The sequence below is a fragment of the Acipenser ruthenus genome, chromosome 16, assembly GCF_902713425.1.
Source record: "Acipenser ruthenus chromosome 16, fAciRut3.2 maternal haplotype, whole genome shotgun sequence".
In the NCBI taxonomy this organism is placed as follows: Eukaryota; Metazoa; Chordata; class Actinopteri; order Acipenseriformes; family Acipenseridae; genus Acipenser; species Acipenser ruthenus.
In genome coordinates this window covers 14,740,114-14,767,784 of record NC_081204.1, presented here as the reverse complement: position 1 = coordinate 14,767,784, position 27,671 = coordinate 14,740,114, and the positions used below count along the sequence as shown (strand labels likewise).

Here is a 27,671-nt window from a genome sequence, read left to right as displayed (position 1 = left end):
TTCATACAGCAGCAGCAGCAGCTGATTCTTCTTAAAGCTTCATTTCTTACAAGTGCAACAATTTCTGTCAAACAAAGAAGTGGCTCTGTGTGCGTAAGGGCATTCAGTGCAATTTGAAATGCCACAGCAACAAGCCCTGCAAAAACAAATAGAAATACAGTAATTTGTGGGTTTCTAAATCACAATTGTGTTTTTTAAATGAGCTCTCATTATGGTTTCTTTATATGTATCTAATTTGATTGAACTAACTGTACCTCTTATTATCTAAAAAATCAAAACAGTGTTTTAAAATGAGGCTCAGTAGCCCAGTGGAGCGCTCAATATGGTTTATTTTGAAAATGTTAATTTACCAAAGTTGTCATCATCTGAAATAAAAACATTTAACACTAGAAGTGCTGGAATTTTGAACTACCTAGAAGCACCAAACAGTCATTTTAACCGGTAGCTTTTTAAACAGCTGTAATATGATAATGAAAGACAGAAACACCAAAATAATTTGCTCAAACACTGAAATAACCTTTCATTTCGTTCTTTGATAATTTGTCAATGCTCAAATCATGAAATGGTTATTTTTGTCAGTCATTGACAGAGTGTATACATACATACATATATATATACAGTTGTCTTTGCATATAGGAACACTTTGCCTCAGAGAATACCCTTGTGGTGAAACAGATTTTTCCCAGCATAAATGTTCCAGCTAAAGGAACAGGAACTTTGCTCAAAAGAATACCTTCTTGGCACCGATAACGATTCGTTCACAATAGATACAGGACTGTTTTGTAAAAAAGCGACTTCTCATCATGAGAGTATCTTGAGGGACACTGATTGGTTTATTAAATCGTTCCAGAACCGGCGTCATATCATTGAATTGTTTTGTATTCTGATTTCCACAAGTGCACCTCATTGCCACAAAATGGCATGCAAACAAACAGTAAAATGTACCACTGTTTTTCCTGCTACACAAAGTTAGAAATTGTTCAAGCTCTTGAAAAAAAAACCTGAATCAGACACAAGTCACTGAGCAATTTGGCGTTTCTCATTCTGGTGAGTTGCTTTACCATTTTGTTAAACCTTTCCGCCAATCACAGGTCCCTAGTCGGTTTTTCTCCGTAAAAAGCCAAGAGAAACTTTCAAAGGGCGAGAGAGGCAGAGAGAAGCTTGAAAAAAAATGGAGGAGGATTTGAGCAATACTCATAGCCCCTTCACCACAGACATAACGCGGACATAAACAAACAATATAGCTGCTTCCGCATCCAGTGCTCAAAGAAAATCGCAGACATTTGCCAAGCTTTCTGAGATGTTATAGTAATAAAATAATGACTTGGATAGCATTATTGAGGAGTCTGGTGAAAAATCGAGTGATCAGGAGATGTTATCAGTATGCGCAACTATTAAGAGATATGTGATAAATACAGCGAACAGGGCTGGAGATGCTCATGTTGATATGCAGTGCCTTTGAAACCTGTTTTACTGTGAATAAAATTACTTTAAAACAGCGTGTGTAAAATAAACAGTTCTTGTGAAAATAAATTGGCGCTGACAGGCGCTGAATAAATGGACTGCAAAGGGTTAAATAATGTGCATGTCTTGTATATTGCTGCTACATTTTGTAACGTGTGTAGGGGTGCAGTGTTAATTTAGTTTGACAGTTAGTTTATTAACGTTAAGTTAACCATAAGTAACGCCATTATTTTTGCCTCTGCCATTGTAATAGCTCGAAACACACCTGCCAGCTAATTTCATAGTACATAGCGATTTAAGCTTTTTGACTGTGTTATTTTGCTTTAGTTTTATTAACGTTAGTTTGTCTGTTACTTTATTATTTCAGTTTATTAACATACACTGGCCTATTGTTTTGCTTTTACTTATTCAGTTCATTTCTTATGTTGATGCACATGCATCATGACAAGTAATACATATGTATTTAGTGATTCATATTGTGTCTGGTGGTTAACTCTGTCTTAGAGAACACTTCGCTTACTTCAGAAGGGGTGTTCTCTTAGCTGGAGACTACTTTGTGTGTGTGTGTGTGTGTGTATAGTGGCAGGGCGGAAGCCCTGCACAAGGGAAATATGTAGTTTTATTGTGTATTTTTCGGTTAGTTGTTGTAAATAGATTAATTTAATTATTTAACTGCTGTGGCACTTTTTGTTTGTGTTAATAAATCCTCAGCACCGTGCTGGCGTGTTTCTGCCTGCTTCAGTGCAGGAACAACACGTAAGAATGCCACTATATATATTATATATATATATATTTATTCTCACCAAATAAAACAAAACACAGGAACAAAGTAAATATTTGAACCAAAATACTATAAACCCTTTTTACAAACTGAACAAACCAAAAGCCTATCTTCACTTGAAGATACTAACTTCACTGTATTGAAGTCCCTAACTCACACAGGACAGCTAAGCTGTTTCCCTGTCTCAAATCTAGTTTATCAATTATTTTAATTCCTCTGTACTTACGTACTCCACATTCAACACTCCTGCCACCTCCTTCTTACACTAAGAACAAAATGACAGTTTATATAGCACAGATAATTGCAAACACTCAGACAATTAACACCCTATCTACCCAATTAGACAGGTGTTTTTCCCTTTTCTGGCTGAATACCATCAGCCCTAAAGGCTTCCGGGAAATGTAGTTTCCCCAGCCACTTCGGCCATGACGCCTATCATGAACTACAAGTTTTTCACCTTAACATGGGAACATAGATCTTGTCAGCCTCAGACTGACATACTTATTAGCCCTCACTGCCCCACCATATATATATATATATATATATATATATATATATATATATATATATATATATATATATATATATATAATCATAAGATTTTTTTTGCACATTCTTAATAATGTTCATTTAAAATCCCTCTCTGTACTGTATTGGCGAGTTTAGAAAGGTGGTGCATTGACCAAAACAATATTAAAAATGTCCTTGATGACCAGATTAAAGTTATCTCTTTGGTTATTAAAATGTCATTGAAGAAGAGATGACGTGCAGTAGAACAGTCTATTGTGAATGCAAGCATGTGATGTGGCTTTCTTTCTGGAAGGATCCCAAGCAAATAGCACATTGAAAAAAAACGTTTTTGCAGGTGTTCGTGAAGGTACTTATCATAAATTGTCATAAACCACTGCCCCTGCAGCATTATGGGAACATTTTTAATGAGGATAGTGCAGGTGATTCCTAGTCCCACGTTTTCACCTGAAAGCAAGCACATATTCAATTTAGAATGGGTGTTGATCCTGGACAGCAGTGGATCCCATGCTTTACATCTATACTGAAGGGGAAGTCAGTGGAGATTTTTGAGATTATTCAGAAACACTTCCATTTGAAATCTCAAATTAAATATCTGTGTGCTTGCTTTTACTCGTTCTAGCTACGAGCATGTTCTAACTGCTGTGCTGCAGGGACCGACTTGCAGTGCATTGATATATCAGCATGATAGGAACCTGGAAGGCTCAATTGAATATGAATATGAATTAAATAGCCCAAGTATAGTCTTTGTTTTACACTGAGAAACAAGTGATGCCACTTTACAATGAGTGTCTGAAGAGCAGCATGGAACTGAATATGAATAATGTATTACATGAATTATATTTGATATATTACACCATACGTGCAGGATTCTAGTTCAGTTCGATGGGACTGTGGTTCAGATCCTAACCCTGTCACATGAAGCCCTCATTGTAAAATGTCCTCAATGACCCTTGCAGACTTCTTCGGAATGTCTCCCACCATTACCTTCGTTGCCGGAGGTTTTCTTCTGTGAGACGAAGATGTGGGAGTAATTCCAAATTTTTTTTGTGTTCTTTTTTTTTTACCACAAGATAGCGAACAGCTTCAAAAGAAGGGTTTTAAAATATTTAAACCTCCAGCTGTCTGTTTGCATTAAAGCAACTTCACATCATGTTTTTTGCAAACTTTTCCCAGTGAATTCTCAAAATGGTTTGTGATGGGCAAAATAAACAAGCAAACTACAAAGTTGGCAAGGCCAAGCATCATCCCATTAATTGATTTTCTCTTACAGAAGTGATAACCACAGCTTTAAAATCAATGCCCTTGTTTGTGCTAGAAATATTTTCACTGACCACTGACCATTTTTGTGTCAGATTTACAGTACTCTCAAGTGACCTATAAAACAGAAAGTGATTAGGTACCAGGAATTTATAAGGAGTGATAAAGGTTCATTTATTGATTATTTAAAAAGCCAGTATCTATGTTAAATATCCTAGTTATCTCAACAGTCTCAGCAGAGATCTAGTAATCATGTCTAATTTCCATGTATATATGGTACATAGAGTGTAACCATTAACCCGTCCCTTACAACAGTCCCCAGTGAATATAAGAAAGACCACATTGGTTCTATGTGGTATTACTCACTGATGTTTCCAGTATGTGAGGCAGAGTGTTACATTCTTGTGTTTCAGATGTACTTGGAGGGTAGACGTGATTCTGAGTGCTCTATAGGGGTGCTTTGAGCTGTAAGATAATACCAGGATGTAATGACTGAAACATAAAATGATACAGTGAATCTAAACATTGATTAAGATAACTAGAATTTCACACCAATGCCAAGTTGATACAACTAGAGGAATGCATTAGTTAAGATAACCATCATACTCCTAACAACTTTTGCTTTGAGTTTATCATTACATTATTTGAGTATACTGATTCTATGGGGCACCATGTCATTTTCTTCGTGGCTGCTGCTAGGTTGTTCTACAATAGGTTAAAGCATTTTATTAAACCTCGTGTAGCACTAGATGTCAATTTTAATATTTGTTTGTGATATCCTGTTTAGTTTTCCAAACTGCACATTTGAGACCTATTCAGAGTTTTGAAATCACAATCACTTTAAGAGGCGAAGGGTGTGTTATGTTATTGCCCCACCTAGCATCCACACTGGTTTCAGTTGTCTGTTCAAAAGACAACCAGCTATTGAAAGTGTCGGATCATGTGCCTTCTTATCCACAAAACAAGCATATTTAAGTGAGCAAAACCACGCAGTCCTGTTTTGATGATTTACTTATAAGTTGGAAGGATAATGCATTGAACCAACCCTGTTAATTCATTCCATGTTTCTTTGTAAGAAATGATGTTGATCAACTTTTTTTTTAAATCATGGATTCATACCCTCTTACTCGCCCACCAGGGGATTTTGAGAAGTGTTAATTTATGCATGAATGCATACTTTGTTCATGTGATCAACAGCATTTGTTAAAAAGGAACATGGAATGAATATGGGTAATTCAATTCACAATGAATTCAGGGCTGAATTCGAAATGAATTACTTCAGAACTCAGAGGAAGTGCATACAATATTTCAGTGGTTTTCAGTTGGAATTCTTTATGAATTTGCGGCCCTTATTTTAGTGTTACCCACCTATCTTATCCAACACTCACCCTTGTCTTCTATAGGCCTTTTAGATTGCATTTGGCTATAATCCATAGCTTTTGATTTTTCACAAATATGATTTTTCACAATTATTACACGATTCCCCAGTGCTGTAAAATGCTCTAAAAGTCAGCTGTCTTATCCTGACAGGGTATATTACTTAATAAAATGTGCCAATTTTTTTGATAGTAGTACACTTCACAATAATGTAACTAAGAAAAAATTCCAAAGATATTTCTTGAGTTATATCACTTAGTTGTTTCAAATACAAAGATAGAAGGATGCTAAATGAAAAAAGTGTTTGATGCAAAAAATATTAATATATTTGTCATAGTTGAGAATGTTTGTTCATAATCTTCAAATGGGTTGTACAAATAGTGCTCCAGGTTATTATGCAATAAGCAACTAGTTCATGATTTGGTAATATCTTCATGTTAATAGGATAATGCCTCTGCTCTCAAGTGATTTAATAAGACTATAATTGTGTGCAATTGCTTATTTCATAGCAATAACTCCAGTTTGTTGTGCAGAGTCCTACAAGAGCACTCAGAGTGATCCTTTTATAGGTAATGTCTTCGAGTTAGATTTATTGTTAAATTAGACATTAGCTTTGCTGTATACCACCATTGAACTGTGAACAGTTTACACACAAAAATAAACTTCCGGCACTTTGCAACTGCAGAAACAACCATGAATATAGGAGACGACGTCTTCTAAAATCCACTCAAATATACTCGATTAGCAAAAGCATACATCCAGCAGAAGAAATATTATGTCTGCATGCGAAACCAGATCCGACACCTCTCTAAAATCTACAGCAATAGCTAATAACAAAATGTTCAATATACAAAGGGGGGAAAAATGTAAAATCTGCAAAGAGGGTATATCGGAGCATGAGTGGAAGGAAGCTTGGAAAACAAACATACTATCAAAATCTCTTCATTGGAACTAATTAAGAATATGATTGTACAAGGCACCCACCACACTAGAAACAAAATACAGTTCAGTGAGGAAACTCATGTGACAGATTATTTATTAAACAGACTAGACAACACTACTACAATATACATATTTTACACTACATTCTTTGGTGTTGCCTTTCGAGGTACTCCTGCCCATAAATTAGCTTGTAGATAAGTGGAGAGGCTGATTGTAGGGGAAGCCATGGGCAAGAGGGCAGGATAGCTGCCCTTCCCCGTTAGACGAAGCCAAAAAAAGCAGGTGGAGGCTGGGGAAGAGGAGGTGAACTCTGGCGCACAGCAGGGATGTACTGGATTGAGGTAAAATAGTTCCCTGCCAGTATCATCGCTTTGCTTAATGACTGTCAGTTAAATGCACAAACACCGACGCAATGCTTACTTTCTTTCTAACCTGTAAACGTTTGTTAATGTTAAATACCCAAGTCTTCCAAATACTGACAACTATTCATCAACTTCTATATATTAGGTCACTCATTTCAAAGCTAAGCAAGTATCTGACCTAGCACAACTATAAAAGCATACAGCCGTGTTATACTTGGACTGTCTTAAATTGTGTATGTTCTAGGTTTAGTGTCTGTCCAATATTTCTGTAGATCTTGTTGTTATATTAGTAAATAATAATAATAATAATAATAATAATAATAATAATAATAATAATAATAATTTGTCTAGATGCATGGCTTGGTTACGCCATGGCAGGGCTCGCTATAAGGGGAGAGAAGAGGCTAGAAAAAAGCAAGCTTCTTCATTTTCTTTGCAATCATCAAATGATCAAACAGACGCTCAAAACAAAATGATAGCATGCATAGAGGGAAAAAGTATTTATCAGACACTCTCGAGCTGGCAATACTGTCCTCACAGATGATTTACAAGGTAAAAGCAGCATGAACACCGCTAGTCAGATTAGTGCTGTGTCCTGGGTGGGTTATTGACCTCGCAGGAAAGTGACTCTTTGCCATCCTTAAGATGACATCGATTTAAAATACACCCGTCAGCATTACCAAGTTCTAAATTACAAAGACTAGGCTTCTTGTAAAATTGAAAAACATGAATAACCTTGGCTTTTTGTAAAATCGAAGAACATGAATAGTCTTTCTCACAGGAGCTGGCTGTGTCTTTTGCCAGGTTGTCTAAGATGCATTGTATTATGCTTACAAAAAAAGCTTTCTGTGCATGGTTTCTGGATAACACTGTTGAAAATAATGTATAACAGTGGTTTTAAAAGTTCTGTACTTCTGACAATAAATGTTTTTTTTTTTGTTTTTTTTTGTAGTTTACTGCCCCCATGTATTAACTGAGTAGTTAGCATATCAATGATAGTAAGAGGAGGGTTTTCATTTGGTGATTTAAATATTGGGAATTTAAAAAATTTTCCAGGTTACAAACAAAAAAGTAACAAAATAAGTCATATCATGTTTGGTTTGTTTGACGCAAACTAAACAAATGTGTTTTTTGAAAGGAGGAAAACAGCAACTGACTTTCCAAAACTAGTATAAAATGTCAAAGTAATACAATAGAAGGTCTTTTAAGCAGTCTAAGGTTGTTTGTTTTTCAGTTTTGTGGCTGCATTTTTTATCTTTCAAAAAATCAGTGTTAGTTAAAGACTGGCGCAAATGCTTTAAAAATATGGCCCATTGTGTTTTAATGTGCTGTAATACCATTAGCTTTTACCATCGTATCGCACAATACATTGGAAAAGAACACCAACAGATGTCAGGAGTCAGTGTGGGCCTTTGTGTTAGATCTGTAGGGGGAATGCTGAGTAGACTTCTCAACTTGTTCAAACTATCCTTGTGACATGTGAAGGGAATAATGACTCATGTTTTTATACTGAGATGGACATTTGATCTATATTAACGAAGAAATGGTTTTGAATTCATTTTATGCAATATAATTAACTTTCTTATTAAATATATTGTGTGAATTAAATGTTAATACTAGTTGCTGGAAGTCATTGGAGGGACTTGCTTCTTCAAAGGCATGTCTGAAAGCCTTTTTTCTATTGTAGGAATGTCTTAATTAAGAATCATGAGTCATGTTATTTCTCTCATTCTTTTTAACTTAATCATAGAAAAGCCAGACCAGGCTTCTTCCAGTAATATATTAATGTTTGAAATAAATGGTGCTGTAAAAAAAAAAATAAATAAACACATACATTTATATAAAACTTGTGAATTGCCCAAGCAAAGTCCAAAATTAAATCACAAAGATCTTTCATTCCAGGTTTTGCCCAGGCAGATCTAGGAGTGCCCAACAATGCCCAGGCAAAGTCCGAAATTAATCTTGAAGATCTTTCATTAGTGTCACTCACTCACTCACTCATTCACTCACTCACTCATAAAAACTACACCGGAAGTCCGGTTTCAGAAAATAGGAATATATTTAAAAATGTATTTTTATTGACGGCATGACTATATAAAATACTTAATGAGATAGAAGACTCATTTATTTTAAATAGCTTATTAAAATCTAGATATGTATTATGTACTTAACTTACACTCTCAGGTACCCCAGCGCATAAATGAGCTTGATCTGGTATTAGAAGCACCTAAAATAGCTTGATGTTCACGTGATTTGATCTAAGATTAAAGTGAGATCCCTGCCAGAACCACCGCTTTGACTAATTTTTTATTTATTTAAGATGTGATTTGGTACCATGTTTCCAGGAATGGTAAGCACTGTTTTATCATGGTCTTGGTGATGTGCAGGTTAAAACAGCTAGTTTATAAAACATTTTATAAAATTAAATTAAATCAAAACAGTCAATTTAAAGGCCTTTTATTGTAAAACGCGATTGTTGTCGATTTTCACTAGGCTCTTTCACCAACAGTGATTTAAATATAGCAACCTTCGTTATGTTGTTAACATCCTGGCTAATTAATCAGTCGAGTGCACAGCTGTAACTTCATTTAGCCCCTTGCTTTGGGACACAGCTAGTGAATACAGAGAGCCACAGGACAGGAGACACAGTGGGGAGCTGTATGCTAAAAGACAGACTCAACCTGCAATGTTAACAAGGAACTTTAATCTTGTAAGTTAAATCACATTATGGTTATACAGTACACTTATTTCTCTATGCCTGTGTTGTAGTGCTTGGTTCCAGAAGTGGAGGAGGAAAGGCATATGTAGCCTCAGCCATAGCTGAGGGAACACAAAGTCATTTTTTCAGGAACAGCGGCTTGAAACTTGGTTCCAGGAGACCGGGGCACTTAATCTGAGGCAATTTTGTGTATCAAACCCAAAATCTCCCTTGGTGTGGCCTGAAACATATACTTCTGACACCATCCCCCCATTATTTTGTAATTGTAATTAAGTAAACAAGTATATACTAAGTAACTACTATGTAAATAGACAGTAATGTAAAGTGTTACCAAACGTTGTTTTTTAATTTTAGAATTGTGTCAGTATGCAAAGCTGACATTGGTACACAAGATAGTGGTAGTGGGAGTTTGATGGAAGAAGGTGGAAAAAATCATAGCGTACTATATAATATTGTGTGCCATTATGTTCGATTTCTTCTTCATATTTTCTAAATACTATATATTAAAAGCTTTGTAACGCCTCTACACAATGCCCATTGTAACAGCTGCTGCTGTACATACCGTAGATGTCTGGCACCATGATAAGACTGAACAGCTTCAGTGAGGATCCAGGACTGCTGCCCAAGGTAATGTAATGCACTCCTTTTCCCTATTGAGGCTGTAGCACCCAGGGGACACAAATTGGTATCAAACTAATTTCCACAGCAGGTCTTTTCATCATCGAGCTGTCAGCCCCCAGATCTCACTTCCACATTAATTCCAAGCAGTTCTCTCAGAAAGTAACACACTATAAAATGACATTATCACTAATACATGTCAATTCAAATTAGCTCTCGGCAGCTTGTGGCATTAAACATTACTGGTTCTTCTTAGGTGTATTAAGAAACATTTTTGCTGCAATTGTGTACCTTGCTATTTAAAAAAAAACTTATGTATTGGTATGAGACATCAGCTCCAGAAACATTATTATTTAAATGTCAAGTGCTTGTTTCCATGTTTAAGAGGGCAGTGACCACACACTCTCCAAAACTACTGTACCATGTTACCCAGCAAGAAAAGAATCATATTATGCAGAAATATTGAGAGTGGTGAACAAATGTATAAATATGGAAATATACACAAACCAATACATATAGGTTATCTTTGATCACTGTATAAGGTTGCAGATGGAACTGACGACAGACCTAATTTGATATTGGACTAAAGGAAAAGGAGTTTCACAGACTGGTTTCAAGGCTGATATTTTAGGCTAACAATAAGTCAGTCTAACTTTTTATGCAACTGGCTAACTTTCATTAGACTAGTCTAAGTGACAAAACTAAGTGACTAGTCTAATCCACTTTTATGCGACCGGCCCCGGATTGGAACATGGCAAGAGATATAATAGTCTAAGGGTATTTAAGGGGTTGTTATGGGAGATCGGGTTAAGCAACATATAGTGGGTGTGTTGGAGTGTAGGGTGATTTAGAGGCCCTCTTTAGAGGAGACAATGTCAACTCTCAAAGCACATTTGTAATAAATGTGTTAATGGTATAAAACTAGCAAACCCATAAGTTTAATCCCTTATCCCTAATTGCTTCCTTACATTGTTCAAATGTACCTTTAGTTTCCTGATTGTTAATGCGCCTGTCGGCTTTCTTATCAACATCAATCTGTTCTTGCATCGCAGATTTTTTTTTCAACATTTGCATCATTTCGATGGGAATTTGTTGGCACTTTAATTCCACGTTGACTCAGGTGGATACACGTCATCATTAAACCCTTGAGAAATTCGTGTACAAACTTGTTCACCTAGAATTCAGTCCATATAAAATAAATGCTCCAATTAAACTGATTTAAATAAGGTTCAGGAGGTCAAGACAAATGGCCCAATATTTCGTAGAACATGATTTTGTTGAACCGCTTTGTGAATAGAGTGGACACTGGAAGACATAGAAATGATTACACTAACATTGAAACAATAGTTGACTTCTTGCCTGGCGGGCTTAGTGAGAGGATCACGTAACAGAGATCCCCACATATATAAGCCTAGGGTAGCTGTAGAGATGGAGAAGGGGAGGTGGAAGGATGTTCATGCAGGCATGCTGTAAACTGTCTCCTCCTGAATGATGCTTAGCAAGCATCATTTATAAACACATTACCTTATGACTAATTATAAAACTATTCGTAAAATTAGTGACAATTCTAGCCATAAAAAAGAAAGCTATTAACAATAAGGACAGGCTTTTGGTTTCAGGGGGAAAATAACCAATAAATCATTCCTAATCAAAATGTAACGTGCATTTCCCCAGGTCCTAGTCATCTTGTAAGACTGTATAAGCTGCTACAGTTTACATGTATGACACAAAACCATTTCAAAGTTATCTTTGGGAACGATGGGCAGAATAAAAAGGTTTATAGTTGTAATTGAAAATAAATCAATTCAATTTCAGAATTGAAGAGGTATGAGAAATGCTGCCATTTCACAGTGCTGGATGATCCAGGCTGGGACCAAAGCTGCTGCATTCCCAGCTAGCGGCTGTCCCTAAAGTAATGGCTCTGATCCGTTCTCTCAAGAGCTGCTGCATCGACCACAGTCCCAGGACTGTCTTACCATCGTGTGTATGAATACATGCAGCTGAGACAGTATGTGAATAGCGTTGCAAATTCTATACAGTGCCCTTGCCCTGAGCATCTTTTTCTTGGTGGTATAAAACATTAATCTTTAAGTTAATGATTAATCAGGGAATGTGAACAGTCAATTCATTCCATATGTACAGGTACCCCAGTCTGCCCCAGAGCTACCTAACCTTTTTGGCTGAAAGAGCCGTAGCAATGACCAGGGAGTTCTTAAATGCAGGAAAGAAATACCCACCCACTAAATTAAGTGAAGTTTATTAAAAACTAAAAGTCAAGTATCCCCAGTGGAGACATTTTTTGTTTCAGTGAGGTTTTTTTGTGTGTCTTTTTTTATATGTTTTCATGTGTGTTGCAGTCTCTTGAGAAATCGCTGTTATATACTTTTTTAAAACCTTAGAGGGTGTCTGTAAGTGCTGCCTTACGCAGACTGGAAAACCAACGTTGTGGACCGGGCTTGAAAACCACTGCACTGTGGCACTACTTCACTGTTGTCGTGCTTATTAAATATGTTGCTTGACTGTACTTGCTATCTTATATTGGGTTGAGCCACCATTTACCCTGGTATGATATTGATGCTACATGGTGCTGGAAGGTGTCTCCAGGGATCCATATTCTGTATAGTATTATGTATAAAATATCAGTAGTTAACTAAAAGTAGATCAGTAGTTAACTAAAAGTAAATATTACATGTTATGTTTATTACATGGGTGTACTGGGAACCAAATTAAAGTCACAAAAAAGATCAGGAGGTCTCAAGCAGAGCCAAACTTTTCAAACGCCTCAGGAGTTTGAGATCTAGAAACTATTTGTTAAAATTCACTTTGATGGCATCCCCAGTGGCTGGCCTAGTAAAGGCGCTGTGGCTCAGAGTGAGTCATGCAAGCGTGGTTTGAATCCTGTTCACGTCAAGTAGGCAGTCGGGGCTGGTGACCCACAGTGAGCACTGGGGTCGGGTGGAAAATCAAATGGATCGAGCTCTCTTAAATTCAGACAGTGAGCTCCCAGACTAGGCCCTTGTCTACGTGATTTAGTAGCTTGGCAACATTTGTGTCTGAGGTTCTGTAGGTGAAAGATAGCTTGACAATGGAAATGCCCTGAAAGAAACGAAAACAGCAATTGATTTATTTAAATCTAAAATAACATATGATAAACAAAAAACAGTGTTAAAGGTGTCTTTCCTTGAAAAGGGTTTTACACCAAAGATGATTATCTCTGGAGCATTTTGACAAATAAATTGGAGTTGTGAGAAGTTAAACATCATATGCATATTTACTTCCTTTTGATAAATGACATTAAACCAGTGCATGCACTTACAGAGTCTCCTCGTAATCGCACAGTACCTGAGAAGTGTATATTTAACTGATTATAGCAAATTCAAAACCTCTATAGGATGCTTGGAATATAATATAGATGTTTGGTGATAATACTTTATAAATAACATTACTGAAGAGATGGTAAACATTTTTTTAATTTTTTTATTCAGTACGGTAGAAGTTGGGCTTTATTAAGTAAAATCCTAGGCACAAATGTTTGGAAATGTCAGTGTTTCAAATAGACAGCAGAGCATGTAGTGTGAAATTAAGTCAAATCTCTTGAAACTGTAGCACGCAAACATAATGTGTTCCCAATGTTACTTATTTTTGTCTTTTGTTTAGTTTGAAATATATTCAGCTATGTGCTGCGAGACCTTAGTGGAGGAATGTTGCAGGAGTTCCTACATGACTCAACATTGCAGGTGCCTTCCCACTGTCTCACAGGCAATCATCTAAGGCAGGATGTGTCGTGATTTCTTTGTTTGTTTGTGCTCCAGCCTGTCTGTTTGAATGCAACACTATAATCCAGTGGCTTAGCCATGGGTGGGCCATGGCCCACCCAGTTTCCACACATGTCCACCCAAATCTGCGCCTATGTGAATGCCAAGTTTAAGTACATTTATTAAAAAAAATATAATAAATGTCAACTTTGTGCCCCGAAGGTGGGTGTTTAAGTTTAAGTCAAATAAGAATTTTTTTTAAATGCTGCAGGCTTTAGCCAATCCAATCAAAGTAGTCATTGTGATGCAATATTTTCTATTACACAACGAATCATGTGCAAACCATGTTTAATTGACATCTTGCAAGGCAGTTTGGCGCAAATCTGTTGAAAGTCTGTTGAGAAGTAGAAGACATTTATTTTAATGTGCATTTTTAAAGTAAGTTAGTAGTAGTGCGGCGGTCAACATGACAAAACAAATATGCACACACTTTTAAAGGGAGCATGTCAATTCGCCCTCGTCAATTCATCCCGCGACAGTTGGTCCCTGACAATTGTTCACCAAGACAATTGGTCCCGGCAAAAATTTGTCCTGCCAACAATAGGTCCCCACGAAAATTAGTCCCGCCGACAATTGGTCCCACCAACAATTGGTCCCAGAGATAATTGGTCCTAACGACAATTGGTCACGGTGACAATTTGCCCCCAAAAGATATTCTCCATATGAACGTTTGTAACCACATGCAAGTGTTTAAATATGTTGGAATATCATTGCAAAACAGTAAGAATTAATTAAACGAAGGTTTGCCATTAAATTTTCTCCTGTGTATAAGATTTTAAAGGCAGCAAAATATGGAAATTGCATATTCATTTTCATTAGCGTATCAACATAATTTTTAAAGGTTTACAAAACTTGAAAATGTTGCTGAATTTGTCACTCAAGGTTGTTTTAAAAAATCAATTTTTCTCTGCTTGTTACATTTTGCAGCCAACGCAATATCTTTTTTTAGCTGTACCTGAGAAAATGCAGTGAAAACGAAAGCAGCCATATTTAGCTGGAAACGAGATATTCTAGGCACAGCTAAGATTTTAGATTTGGTTTGAAGTCCGCAGGAGCTTAGTCTGATTTCTAATTTTTGCTTGACAGATGCCCTTATGCAGGGCGACTTACAGAAGTAACAAGTTATTACAATATAGTTAAGAGATTACAATACAGCTAAGAAAAAAAGCAATACAGCTTTTTAGTTTGGGGATTTTTTTAGTTTTTTTGTCAAATGAAACATTTTTTTGCAATTATTGTGCACACTGTGTTTGTGTCTGTAGGTTGTATGCATATTTGTAGTGTATACGTGCAGCTACTGTTATAAACTGCAAAAAATGTTCCCCATTTACTCTGCACCATACATTTACTCTGCACCATACATTTACTCTGCACCATACATTTACTCTGCACCGTACATTTTCAGCTACTTTGTGCTGCCTCGGGGAGATATTTGATGTATTCAGAGTTTTAATTGATTTAAGTCATGTTTGTAATGTAAACTATGTTCTGTGATGTATGCCCTTTGGTGCTTGACCGTCCACCCTAAGTTGGGGCCCACCCAAATTTCCATTCCTAGCTACGCCCCTGCTAGCATCAGCACAATTCAAGAGTAAATGATGGATTGCTGAGCTGTTTTAAAGTTCTACTAACATTTAATAGAATAGTTTTGAGCTGAATGGTATAAAATAAGTATATTGATGAAACATTAGTGAGAGGGAGTTCAAGGACATCTGATGTATAAAGAGGAATCTATTGTCGTGATGAAGTCTTGAGATCCCCTTTCCAGGGAACTTTCTCTATACTGCCTTTTAATGCGGCCGTTATTGCACATGTAGCAATAATCCTAATATACCTGTATGTATCTCTTCTTTATAAACCAGTTATGTACTGTGGGGCCGAGTCCAAAGTAATTACAATCTTCACACAAAAGATTGTCTTTCCAATCAATGGCAGTGACTATTTAGAAGAGCAGCCTGTTATTTGCAATCCATTCTTTTGTCACACCCATGCTATGCTTGTCTGTCATCCCAGTCCAGTTTTAGCAGCTTGTTGATTTTCCATCCCTTGATATATCTTGATATTTTATACTGAGGAAATTAAATTTTATTTTTTATTTTGTAATTGTCTTTTGCAAATCTTGCTGATATGGCTCCTGCCTGGTTTTATATATATATATATATATATATATATATATATAGTTATACATGTTGGATATCCCTCAGATCGTATCTCATTTTCTACAACAAAAATATATCCTGCCACAAGAAAAGCCAGGATTTTATCTAAAGAAACACAAAAGCAAATGTTATTTTTTTTTCTTATTGTACAGGGTTTAGGTAAAGTGCCACATGATCATAATGTGTTCAACCACTAACATGTTGTTTATGCATCATTACATTTCTGCTGCTCGCTATACCAATGAAAGTCCATGGCCACGGAACTAATTGGTTTTGAATTTGTGCCAAGCACCTGCTGATAGGAAGTGGGTTTTGTAGCTGTTCCAAGCCACCTCCATCTATAAAATGTACTTCTCTCTCCCAGTCTCCAGCTAGTATTTAAACACACTGACTCTCTGGGGAAGCTGTAAAGTAGGTGGGTTGAATTTACCAAAATGTTTGTACACTGGGTAACAAAAGAGTAGTGCTGTACTATTTGTGGTGTATTATTAATATCTGTGCAGTGCAGTGTATTTTTTTTAATTGAAATGTCATGCTTTTTAATACAAAAAATAAACAAATACTTAACCTTTTCAGTGCCTTTGATGCGGCGTGGGTATTTAATTTTCTGTCACTCCCAATGTGCCAATGAGGAGAGGTCATGAAGATTCAACATACAAAATTGTAACTAGTTACAGTAACTTACTACTTTGAAAAATAAATTAACTAGTTGCAGTTATATTTACATATAGATCCAGCTATCGAACCCACTCAATCCCTCCTCTGGTGCCATTTTTTAGTAAGATGATGATGATATGAAAAGTGCATTCATGTGATGTGTCAGGTTTGACTTGCATTGGTGAAGCACTTTCTTATTTCAATATTATGCATTAGCGGTAGTCCTTTTTAAATGCAACAAGTAATTTACATTTTCACATACAATGTAATGCATTACCACATGTTGTTACCTGTCTGAAAAAGGAACTATTAAAGGTACAAGTTACTGAAAAATGTAATCGGATTACAGTAACGTGTTTCATGTAATGTGTTACTCCCCAAAACTGAGCGTTATAAATGGGGGAGCACTGTATTGTAATATTGTGCAACCTACAAACCATAAGTGTAGATTCCTTAAAAAACACTCTGCCTTTATCTAGCCACACAAGGTTGAAATACGAACAATAGCTTCATTTATTTTTTACATTTCTTACTTTTCAAGATGAAGATGAAGGCACAACAGTCTGTATATGCATGAAATGTTTTCTGGGTCAACACTTGCAAAGGATCAGTGTACTCTGCCTATGGCTAATGTGTCCCAGTTTCCATTATAGCTTTTATTGCAAGAGATTAAGACTCAAACTTCTTGCCTTGTCTACTATAGATTACAGCAATACAATAATTCAAATATCTGTGTATTGTAACATGATATGTGTTCTTATTGGTCATCTATTACTGCACTTGACTTTTCTTACCAACATGAGCCTAAATCTGTTGCTTTGTATGAAAGATGCATTATTTTGTGCAAAGCGTCAAAACAAAGGTAATAAATCACTGTTTAAACACTTACAACATGACCCCCAGTACTTCAAAGGCTTGTGAGATATTATACATTTTAATAAGTGTAACTCGCAGTGTTTTTTGATATACTGCTGTTACAGATTCTCACCCCTGTCAGTGAGATTGAGGTTAAAAGCGCTATAACTACACCTGCAGAGGAGCCTGGCTCTTTTGAATAGTGAGTAAGTAAGTAATTCCCAGGTACATGGAGCCAGACTGCTGCAAAGGCAGTCATTTCTCATGATCCACTTCTCTAAAAAGGAAAGGTGTCAGTGAAATTGAGTGAGGAATTCAACTGATAATAATCCACCTGGCACAGGATACAGAAGCCGTCTGGCATCTAAGATGTACTCTCCATGTCAGCTGTGTCAGATATCAGTATGTGTTTTGCTCAGATATTAAGAGACATATAACATTGCCAACATGGGAAGCATGAACATCCTGTAGTTTATATCCTTTATGTTAAAAAAACAAACTCATGAGAGTTTTTTTAAAGAATGATTTTTGTAATGATGAATTAAATTAAATGTCATAAAGTTTTATTCAATAACCTGGGTTTGGTTTCTTCAACAGGTTGGACAAATTTCATGCATACACAACTTTATTTTATTCCTAGAACAGGCTTTGAAAGCTTTTTAAAGCTTAGTAAATAGGGCCCAGTGCAATGTCTCCATATTAGAACCTGGGACTGGGACTGTTCCACTCATTCTGCTACAGCGGACCCAGCTGGCACTCAAAATGGACACCTGCAGGGCTGGCATTGGACCTTTAGACTGGTAGCTGGACCACATTCACTCCCAAGCTCCTGGGTGTAAAGAGGATATTGGCTGGTGGTGGGATCGGGGAATAGTGTTTTGGGAAATGCTGTGGAGAGGGAAAATAATTGACCAGTCTAAATTGGGGAGAAAAACTGGTAAAATAATTTGGCACACAAACACTGCCTGTACTGTCACAAAAAGAATGTCCTTGATATAGCTCATCTTTTCAGTCCCTAGTGGATAGCAGGCCACAAAACCAATACCACAACAAGAACATTGAGCAGTTTCAAGTGATTAGTGGTCAGGAGGACAGTGATTGCAAAAAAAGTTCTGCACTGAATTTTGGCAATAGAGGTTGTGGTTGGGAAACATGGATCTGCCTCTGGATGCAGGGGTCTTGTGTGGTTGCGTTTAAGTGCCATATCTGCTTATAGAAGCACGGCATTCCTAGCTGAACTCTAACACTGTCACTCTCAATCCTGCACAGCAGTGACATTACTTTCTTCCTTGATCTCGGTTCATTAGAAGAAATGACCCGGAGCAGTGGAGTGTGAACATGGGCTGTTAGGGTGAACTAATGTTCGCAGAGGAACATCATGGCAAATCGTGTCACTGGATAATACCTTGCACATTTGTTTTACCATTATACATAAGCACAACACAAACAGCTTGATATCTACTTGCGTTCTAAATCACTGTGATAGGTAAGATAATGGAATTTGATAATGGAACTGTTTCATGAAGCTGTTCATCACTGGCTGTCTTTATTCTACACATTGATACATGACTACCAGCTGGGTTTAATTTCTGTGTTAATTAATTATCCCCTGCTAGGGATACTTATCCCCGGCAATGGGAATATGGTGGAAGCAGAGGTAAATACTGTGGTAGAGTAGGGGGAGGAAATAAATGAAAATGTAGTCCTGGAGGATGCATCACTATACCCCCAGAATACCTTGAGGGCCGATTGGCTATTAAGCAAATAATGAGACTCACCAGTCTGTGATCAAGGTGTATATAACAGCAGGACTGGAATGTTTGTGAGTTGTCTGTGTGAAGGCTAAAGCCGGTGGAGAGACCAGTGTGCGGGTGAAGCTTATGAAAAGGTGCAATGGGTAACTTGTTTTAGAACAAGCGAGTTTAGTTACCAGTAAATGGCTTGGCCATCGGTTTTATAGCTAGAACTGTTAAAATTTGGAGTAAGGCTTTTGTTTTGTTTTTTGAATAAATATATGGACTCCGTCCTGTTTTAACTTTGTTGCTTTTGTATGGACTACTTATTTTACACAAGGAGACAGTGGTTCTGATGAAACTTGGATAGGGCATACTTTAATACAAGTTAATTACAGTATTCGACTTTGGGGTATATGGAGACATATGGGGCATCTGTATTAACTTTATGGTGATTTACTTTTTCATGATATACAGTAGCTGTGACAGGGATGTGAGTGACCTAAAATGACAACATTGCATGTTGCATATATTTGATATTTCTAATTTGTGTTCCAACCTCTGCAATACTTTCAATAAGAAATATATATTTGTGCTGCATCCTGTCAATGCTGCATTGGTAGGCAGAGGACTTTGCTAATGAGATAAATACTGTTGGTCTGGTACACTTTTGGTCATAATTTGTCATGAACAGGACAAGAATGTGGGCTTTGTTAGGAATGGATCTGGTATGTCAAGTTCCTCTGTAAAAAAGTGTATTAAAAATGTCATTCTAAAAACAAAGACAAGCACAACAAAAGTACCAATGACTAGATACTGACACCAGGGCTGCACAGAAAAAAAAACAGTACTGAACTGGTTAACCTTTCAATCCAACCTCATTTCTAATAGAGAACAAGAGGAATGGGATTGCACCAGTTAATTGACAATTAATTAAACATGATTCATTTCTCCAAGAGGTGGAATCTTAATTTAAAACTGCATTACTCATCCATCAAACCAACTATGAGTTCAGTTTTGCTAATATTAAATGGCCAGAAACAGCTTTCATTTGGGAAAGAAATTCGTTTTATTAGATTGCAGAAATTGTTCCTAATTAACGTTTCCCTTCTTAAACTTTCATTTTACTGGGCAATGTTCTCCATTTCAACAAGTGTATGAGGAATATAGACCTTTCTTTCATACTGCCTTTTGTCAGTTGGTGAATTTAATTGATTTATGTATGTATGTATGTATGTATGTATGTATGCATGTATTTATTTAATGTCAGTGGGTGGAATAGTTTTTCAGTGTAGTTTTCATTCTCACATCTTCTAGTGAGATAATCAGTGGTTTTACTCTTAAGATTTTGCAGCGCAGCTCTGAGTTCTGCAGCTAATGAAGAGCGGTTATTCATGTTGTTGTTTTCTCCTGATACCAGCTGAGTATAATACCATCATGATATGAGTTATACAAGTGAATACCATCCCAGACAACCTCATGCCAGAGGCTTACCTTTCCATGCAGCAGGTTTGGTAAAGTAAAAAAAAAAATTGAAGCAGGTAAGAAATCTGCCTCTACCTGTTACCAAACAGCAGTGGAAGAGAAACTTTAATAGCATCTCTAATATCCATCTTAAAGTATTCATTCATTTTATTAATGAGTGTTTGAACTGGAAGGAGGGAAGACAGGATCAGAAATCCTTTGATAAATATATTAATAATCATGAAGCCACTCTCTGCCAGTACATCTAATTATGTGTTGGCTCATGCACGATAGGCCAGCAACTGACAAAAATCAGAGAGATGCGATAACAGCATTAACTATGCACTGTGTTTTTTAAAATCAGATAATGTGTACAGTTCACCCTGTCTCTTGTGGTGTAACAGTGTTGTCTTGTTTCAGACTTTAGGTGACAGAACCGTTCAGCTTTGCTGTCTTGTTGCCACCCAAAGTGCTAACGAGAAGACATTGAATAATAGACAGGGTCAACTGTATGTATTAACTGCTATACAAAACTGTTAAGTAATGCTCCTGCCCTCATAAGTGTTAACACAAAGGCATTAGCTGAAACATTTGTCAGTTTGACCTGTTTCAAAAGTTTAAAGGGGTTACATGGCAAGGCGGCCTGTACATTTTTATCCCATGTCAAAGGACAAGCGATCAGGTTTCAGTAAAGTTGTGAAGGTGAAACGGAATCAAGTACTTGAATTGGAGGCTGTTCAGCCCAGCATTTACTGTTTCATAACCGTACAGTATAAAACTGAATAAACCATACACCATGCATGCTGTTATTTTATATTAAAATAGTAAAAATTATTGCAAAAGGGACATCGGTTTTATTATCTGGGTAATGTAACAAGGGATTCATCCATTAGTGCTCAATTAGTAACGATTCATCCTGAGAGAGATACTCTGCCTTTCTCATGAATAAAAATAATAACCATAATGATGACCGTTTGAATTTCTGAGTGCTAAAGGTACCAGTGTCTTCCCTTAAAGTTCTTTAAAACAAAAAAAAATGTGAGTGGGACTGTCTTGTTTGCTTGTGAAGTATTCCAGTAACCTGCTTGCTTAACGCTACACTGATTGCAAAATGAAAATGAGTGTCTCCCACAAAACAGAGTGAAAATACTCATTAATAGAACATCACATGAGGGTTTACTAATTGGATGTTTGTACTATGGATTTTGCGTCATTAAATAATCAATGAGCTACATGATTAAATTGAGATGTAATGTGCATTACTTAAATATCAGTATTTCTCATATGGATGTTGTACAACATGCAGTACAGTCACAAGCTAAAATATTTAGCTAAGTTCTGTGCTGTTACAAACCCTGTTGAATTGTCCTGGATTGTTTTGGGGATTTATTCGTGAAAAAAAGGAAAAATCATGTCAGTGCCGTGTTCAATTACCTGTAATGCAAGATAACAAGCTGGCTATGCACATTCTTTTCATGATTTGATCATTCAAATATCCAGTTACTTCAGTTAAGGCTGCCACACACCAGACACGATGAGATTTTTCATTGGGCGACATGACCATACACACCAGAAACAACACAGAGGCGATGTGACAGGGTTGAAAACTTCCAGATCTATACAAATATTAAAAATGGCTGTTGACAAAACTGTGATCAAGACTGGTACATATTCGACAACATGATGTGGGAATTATGAGTGTCTTCTTTGACGGTATTTCAACATAAATGGCAATAAATCGTATACACCAGGCTTATCTAGTTCCTTTGAAAGGGACTCCCTTATATTGTCTTTCAAATCGGTATCTTTATAACTGCAATGGCCTTTGTCGTAAAGCTCTGGGTATTTTTCCACATCAAGTATTATTGTTTCCGCCATCAGTTTGGTTACTGCTTCACCTTGCTGGACCACGTGCATTAAAGTTGTTCTCTGATTGGTCAATTGCCTAGTTGCCTTGCGAGAAGTCACAAAATATAGGATACAATCCCATTTATTTTGCATCGCTCCAGTGTCACCCTGGTGTCACTCCCGTGTCACTTGTGGTGTGAAAGATACTTATCAGAAGTATATGTTCTTTTGATTTTGTCGCATTGCTGCACAGTTTCGCTTGCCATGTCATGTCTGGTGGGTAGCAGCCTTTACACAAGGCTGACAGTAAACAATAATGTACTAAAATTAGGGTTGTACATTTTCTGTGTTTGTTTTTGAGGAGAGCATAACATACTGAAATACTGCACTCAAACTTTAAAGTAGCATTTTTATTTTTAGCCGATTGGTTCTTCATTGAGCAAACAGCTTGGTGGTAAAGGCAGGGTCATTGCTGCTTCATGTGATAATATTCCATGTGATTGTTGTGTAAACCTTCCTTGTCAGACTTACAGTAAATTAGACATGGAGGACGTCCCCTAGGTCCTAAGTGTAAAATTGTGCCAATAAGAAAATTCAAATGGTACTGTATTTGTAAAGCTGAAGTTATGAACTTTTTAAAATTGTACATACAAATATAATTGAATAATTACAATAAAAGAATATGTAACAGTTATATTTGATAGCTATGCTTTTCATCTAACTTATTCACTTTCTTATTGTTTGCCTTGATATATCATGCCGTTATCACATTAAACTAAATTTGGGTTCCAAGCCTAACCCTTGTTTGTAGCAAGCTAATCAGCTTCGATTCTCAGTGCAACTGGGTTAAAAAGGGGCACACTGTTTCTTGGTTTGACACATTTAAAATGTATGTTTCTTCTCCCCCTGCAGATCCCGCAGATAAGTTATGCCTCAACGGCCCCAGAGCTAAGCGATGACCGGCGGTACGATTTCTTCTCCCGTGTGGTTCCTCCGGATTCCTTCCAAGCCCAAGCGATGGTGGACATTGTGAAGTTCTTGGGGTGGAATTTTGTCACGACCCTGGCCTCTGAAGGAAGTTATGGGGAGAAAGGAGTGGAAGCTTTTATCCAGATTTCCAGAGAGGCAGGTGCGTACGAAACAAAAGCGCAAAACCATGTAATAGAATTGGCTTGATCAGTGAGCTTTATTGATTCTGAAAAAGAGCTTTCAGTGTAAGTAATGGCTTTTTCACTATGGATTTTCTTGAACGAAAATATTGGAAATGTAATATTGGGGAAATGTTTTAATTCCATTGGGTCACATTCATTTGAAATAGTTCACAAGGTAATGGCAGAATTTTGATTTATTCAGTTTTACACTAACATTGAAAAAAGCATGCTTTGGTAATTAATGATAAAATCAATAGAGTCACATAAACTACTTCTACTATCCACTGTTGCCTAAGCATATTATTACAAGCATTCAACATGCAGTATCAGTTGTGCTTGAATAAAACGTTGCAGGTAGTAACAGTAGACCATTAATCAAGCATCAACCGACAATGGTCATGTTTTAACATGATTGTACTACTGTAAGTGGGTGGACAATAAAACAGCGCCAACTCAATAAATGCAGTGAAAACACTGAGCAAAGGCAGGTCAACTTCAGGACCATGGCCAGCAACATCTGCCAGTCCCCTCATCAGCAAGCCCCAAGTAATAAAACAGAAGCTGGTTATAAAGTCAGGGCTTTATGAGTGATCACTACCTGCTGTGCAAAAAACACCTCAGTAAGCCTGGGCTCCAAAAAAAAAAAAAGGTTTCTTATGTGGCTTCAAGGTACAGGCCTCTTCTGCTACATGTACAAGGGGGGATAGGTTCTGTAGCTTTGGATGGCTAGCTATAGGGTTAGGCTTGTTCCTGGAGTTATTTGGGGATCCTGAAGGGCTCTGTTGGGTATGTAGGCAGGGACCTGAATAGAAACAGGTGGAGTCAGCTTTAGCAAGTGAGAAATTGTTGATCAGACTGTGTTAGCGGGATAAATGCTGAATACAGTTCCACTTTTTAACAGACCCCATGGTATTAATGTACTCTAAATGCAGAACTTCTGATTAGGACATTTGTTTTCCATTTTACTGCAATGATGATGGCCAGACTGTTATACTGGTGAACATGGGAAACCAGAAAAATGACTGTGCAACTTTACTGCAGTTAATTTCAATAAGGGCATTTTGATAAATTTCGCCCTATTTGTTTTCTGTGTAGGGTGTAAACCTATACAAATAATGTTAGTATCTTTTTAAAGCTTGTTTTTCCGGGTTTATTCTATGATGTCTCCGACCACTTGGTCCACTTGGGCTTGGTCTTTATGACCCTTGGTAGTGATCCTATAGCCATTCGGTGCCTCCACCTGCCAAGCTTCATTGCCCTGTGATGTTTTTGTTTCCACAGCAACACTGCACAGTATCCTACTGCCTTAAACCATCGAGTAGATAGACTGTTCTTCTATTGACTTCAAATCACAGTTACTGAAGCTTCCAAAGACCATCTGCTGTGAATTTGGGTTCTGGCTGCAGATGTTCCTTTTCCACAGTCAGTACAGCATCTTTACATCTTGACTGATTCGTATCCAAGTAGTAATGCACACTGCTCTTCAAATACAAGCGAATGCAGTATGCAAGCAGAGTGTATAATTTAACTATTATTACCAGGCATACATACCGTGTGTCAGCTCTGGCATTTCTATTCTGTAAAGTAATTGTGCAATTCATTATTACAGTGTTGTTTTACCCACCTATAGTCAAAACGTTATAGGCAATTATGTACTGATTACAGCATGTCACTGAAACACATCCACTTATTACAGTCTTTTCTTAATACAAGATAACCTAGAACCTGTTATTAATTTTGAGATGCAGCTTATTGCTTCATTAACGAGTTTTTAATTATAGTACCCAGTTCTGCCGTTCTGGTGGCATGAGTTGTGGAAAGAAGGGAGACGGATTACAGTTAGAAAGCACTTCAGTCTGGGTCCAGGGAAATAATGAAAATGTAATGTGCTGTATCTCTGTGAGTAAGGTGATTTTCACAGCTTAATGTTTATTATTAATAGCAAACTGGGATATATATTCAAAACGCGCTTACAGACATTTCCAACCAATGCATTGTTTATTTAAACATGAACCAATGCAGGCTGTATTTGAAGCCTGGCTAGTAAACTTGAAGAAATTAAAATCTGTGCGAAGACTTAGCAATAAAGTTACAGGGAAGCTATTAAGATGCATTATTAGAGCAACACGCCTCTAATAAAGAATTAACCAGGACAACACAATATCCTTAGAGCTAAATAAAACTATGTAGAGCACAATACATGCAGTTAATCTTACTGAAATGTATTACCATCATTTATAGGTCTCAGTATGTAATTATAGTTGGAGTTTTTAGTTATTTATTTATCACTGTAGGAATGTTGGTTCCGGATTATGTTGAGATTTCACTGTGTTTGTCAAGGCAAATAATTAAAGATATATTTCTGCTATCCTCAAGACATATACAATATTAGATACTACATCCATTTTGAAATGTTCCCCCATCCGGGTCTTGTTAATAAAACACTTTCTTAAAGCTGAGTGGATTGCAGGATCTATGTAATTAAGGATGTTGGCACCAGTTCAAAGTACAACATTAGTAACAATGACTAAATATTTTTGAATGGTAAATGAGCTACAGTCTGAAAATGTTAGTTAAAAGGACGCATAGCTTCTTGAGTTGAACCAGGCACCTTTTAATCCCATACAAGCTGGAAACACAGAAGAATTCAACAGGACTAAAAAGCAATGCATTTTTTATCTTTAATTCTTTTTGCTTTACATTGGCCTTGCTATTTTTTTGATACAATCATTCCAAGTTTCGTTTTCCTTAAATCTGCCTTTACTTGTCATACAGACTTTCTCATGTCACAGCGTGACCTTTAAACTCTGTACGCACCCTCAACTCTACATTGATATAGACTGGGAGTTTCACATTGTCACATGATTGAATGGAATGAGCAGGATTGTTCAGTCCCGGTTCTTCCCTTGACAAGCGCACTGGCAGGTAAAGGCAGATTAACAGAAAGTTGATAACAACTCAATAAGTCGAAATCACTCAGAATGATTGCAGACATCAGAAACATGGAGGGAAATACATATACATCACAATCACACTTGAAGCTACCTGCTGTTTAAATGGTGAGTCCACAGTATGGAAACAGACTGAAGTAAGCATCTAGGGAAAAGCACAGGATAGGACTGACCCAGCTCTTAAAAGATCAAGGATGTAATTGAAATGCCTTCTCTTTCATGTTGGGGCTGCAAAGGCACCAGCAACACAGAAGATTTATTCCGGCAGCCCAGGTTTAAGTCTTCAGTCTACATATCTACAGTAGTGCAGTAAGCAAAGTCTTGGAACCCTTGGACTTTGTAGTTGTCATTCACAATTTAATCGTTGATTGACACAGAGGCATCTGTAGAAAGTGCCTGGCTTTACAAGACTCTCCTAATTAATTTAAAGTACATACTAGCACTGCTGCAGAAGGTGGGACCTCACCGGCTGTACAGACAAACCATGGCATAGCCATGGGGAATTAAACATGTTATTAACCTTTTGTCAATTTCCTGTAAGAAAAAACTCCCGGTGCGTGCAGAGGGAGGACATGCCATTAAGAATACAGTATGCCAGTGAGCTGTTTTCAGTGTCTAGCCTGTGTAATATTCAGTGCCTTGCTGACCTGTGCAATACGATACAAGCACTATACCTATTGGTTCAGATTAAATCTCTCATTTTATGATAAATCACCTTCCATGCTACTAAGTAATTATATTGTAGTCATATTAAATTATACAATTACTTGAAGAGCACATGAAAATACCATTAATTACTTGAATGTGGTATATTGTTTCTATTTGTAATATTTTCTAGTGACACAAACTATCAATGAATAAAATAGTATATTATATATATATATATATATATATATATATATATACATATATTATATTGTGAGTGTGTGGGTGCACACAGATGAAGCAGACAGTAGTTTCCAATATGATCCAAGTTTGTTTAAGTTT

The 27,671-nt window shown here is 36.9% G+C and overlaps 1 protein-coding gene across 1 annotated transcript in view; it reads left to right on the top strand.

Annotated features, from left to right (window-relative positions):
• LOC117412575 (metabotropic glutamate receptor 7-like) overlaps positions 1 to 27,671 on the top strand; it is a 241,915-nt gene that overhangs the window by 42,649 nt on the left and 171,595 nt on the right. Inside the window, exon 2 of the mRNA XM_034021059.3 lies at positions 23,495 to 23,711. Within this exon, the coding sequence (XP_033876950.1) occupies positions 23,495 to 23,711 (217 nt within the window). The remainder of the gene's footprint in view (positions 1 to 23,494; positions 23,712 to 27,671) is intronic.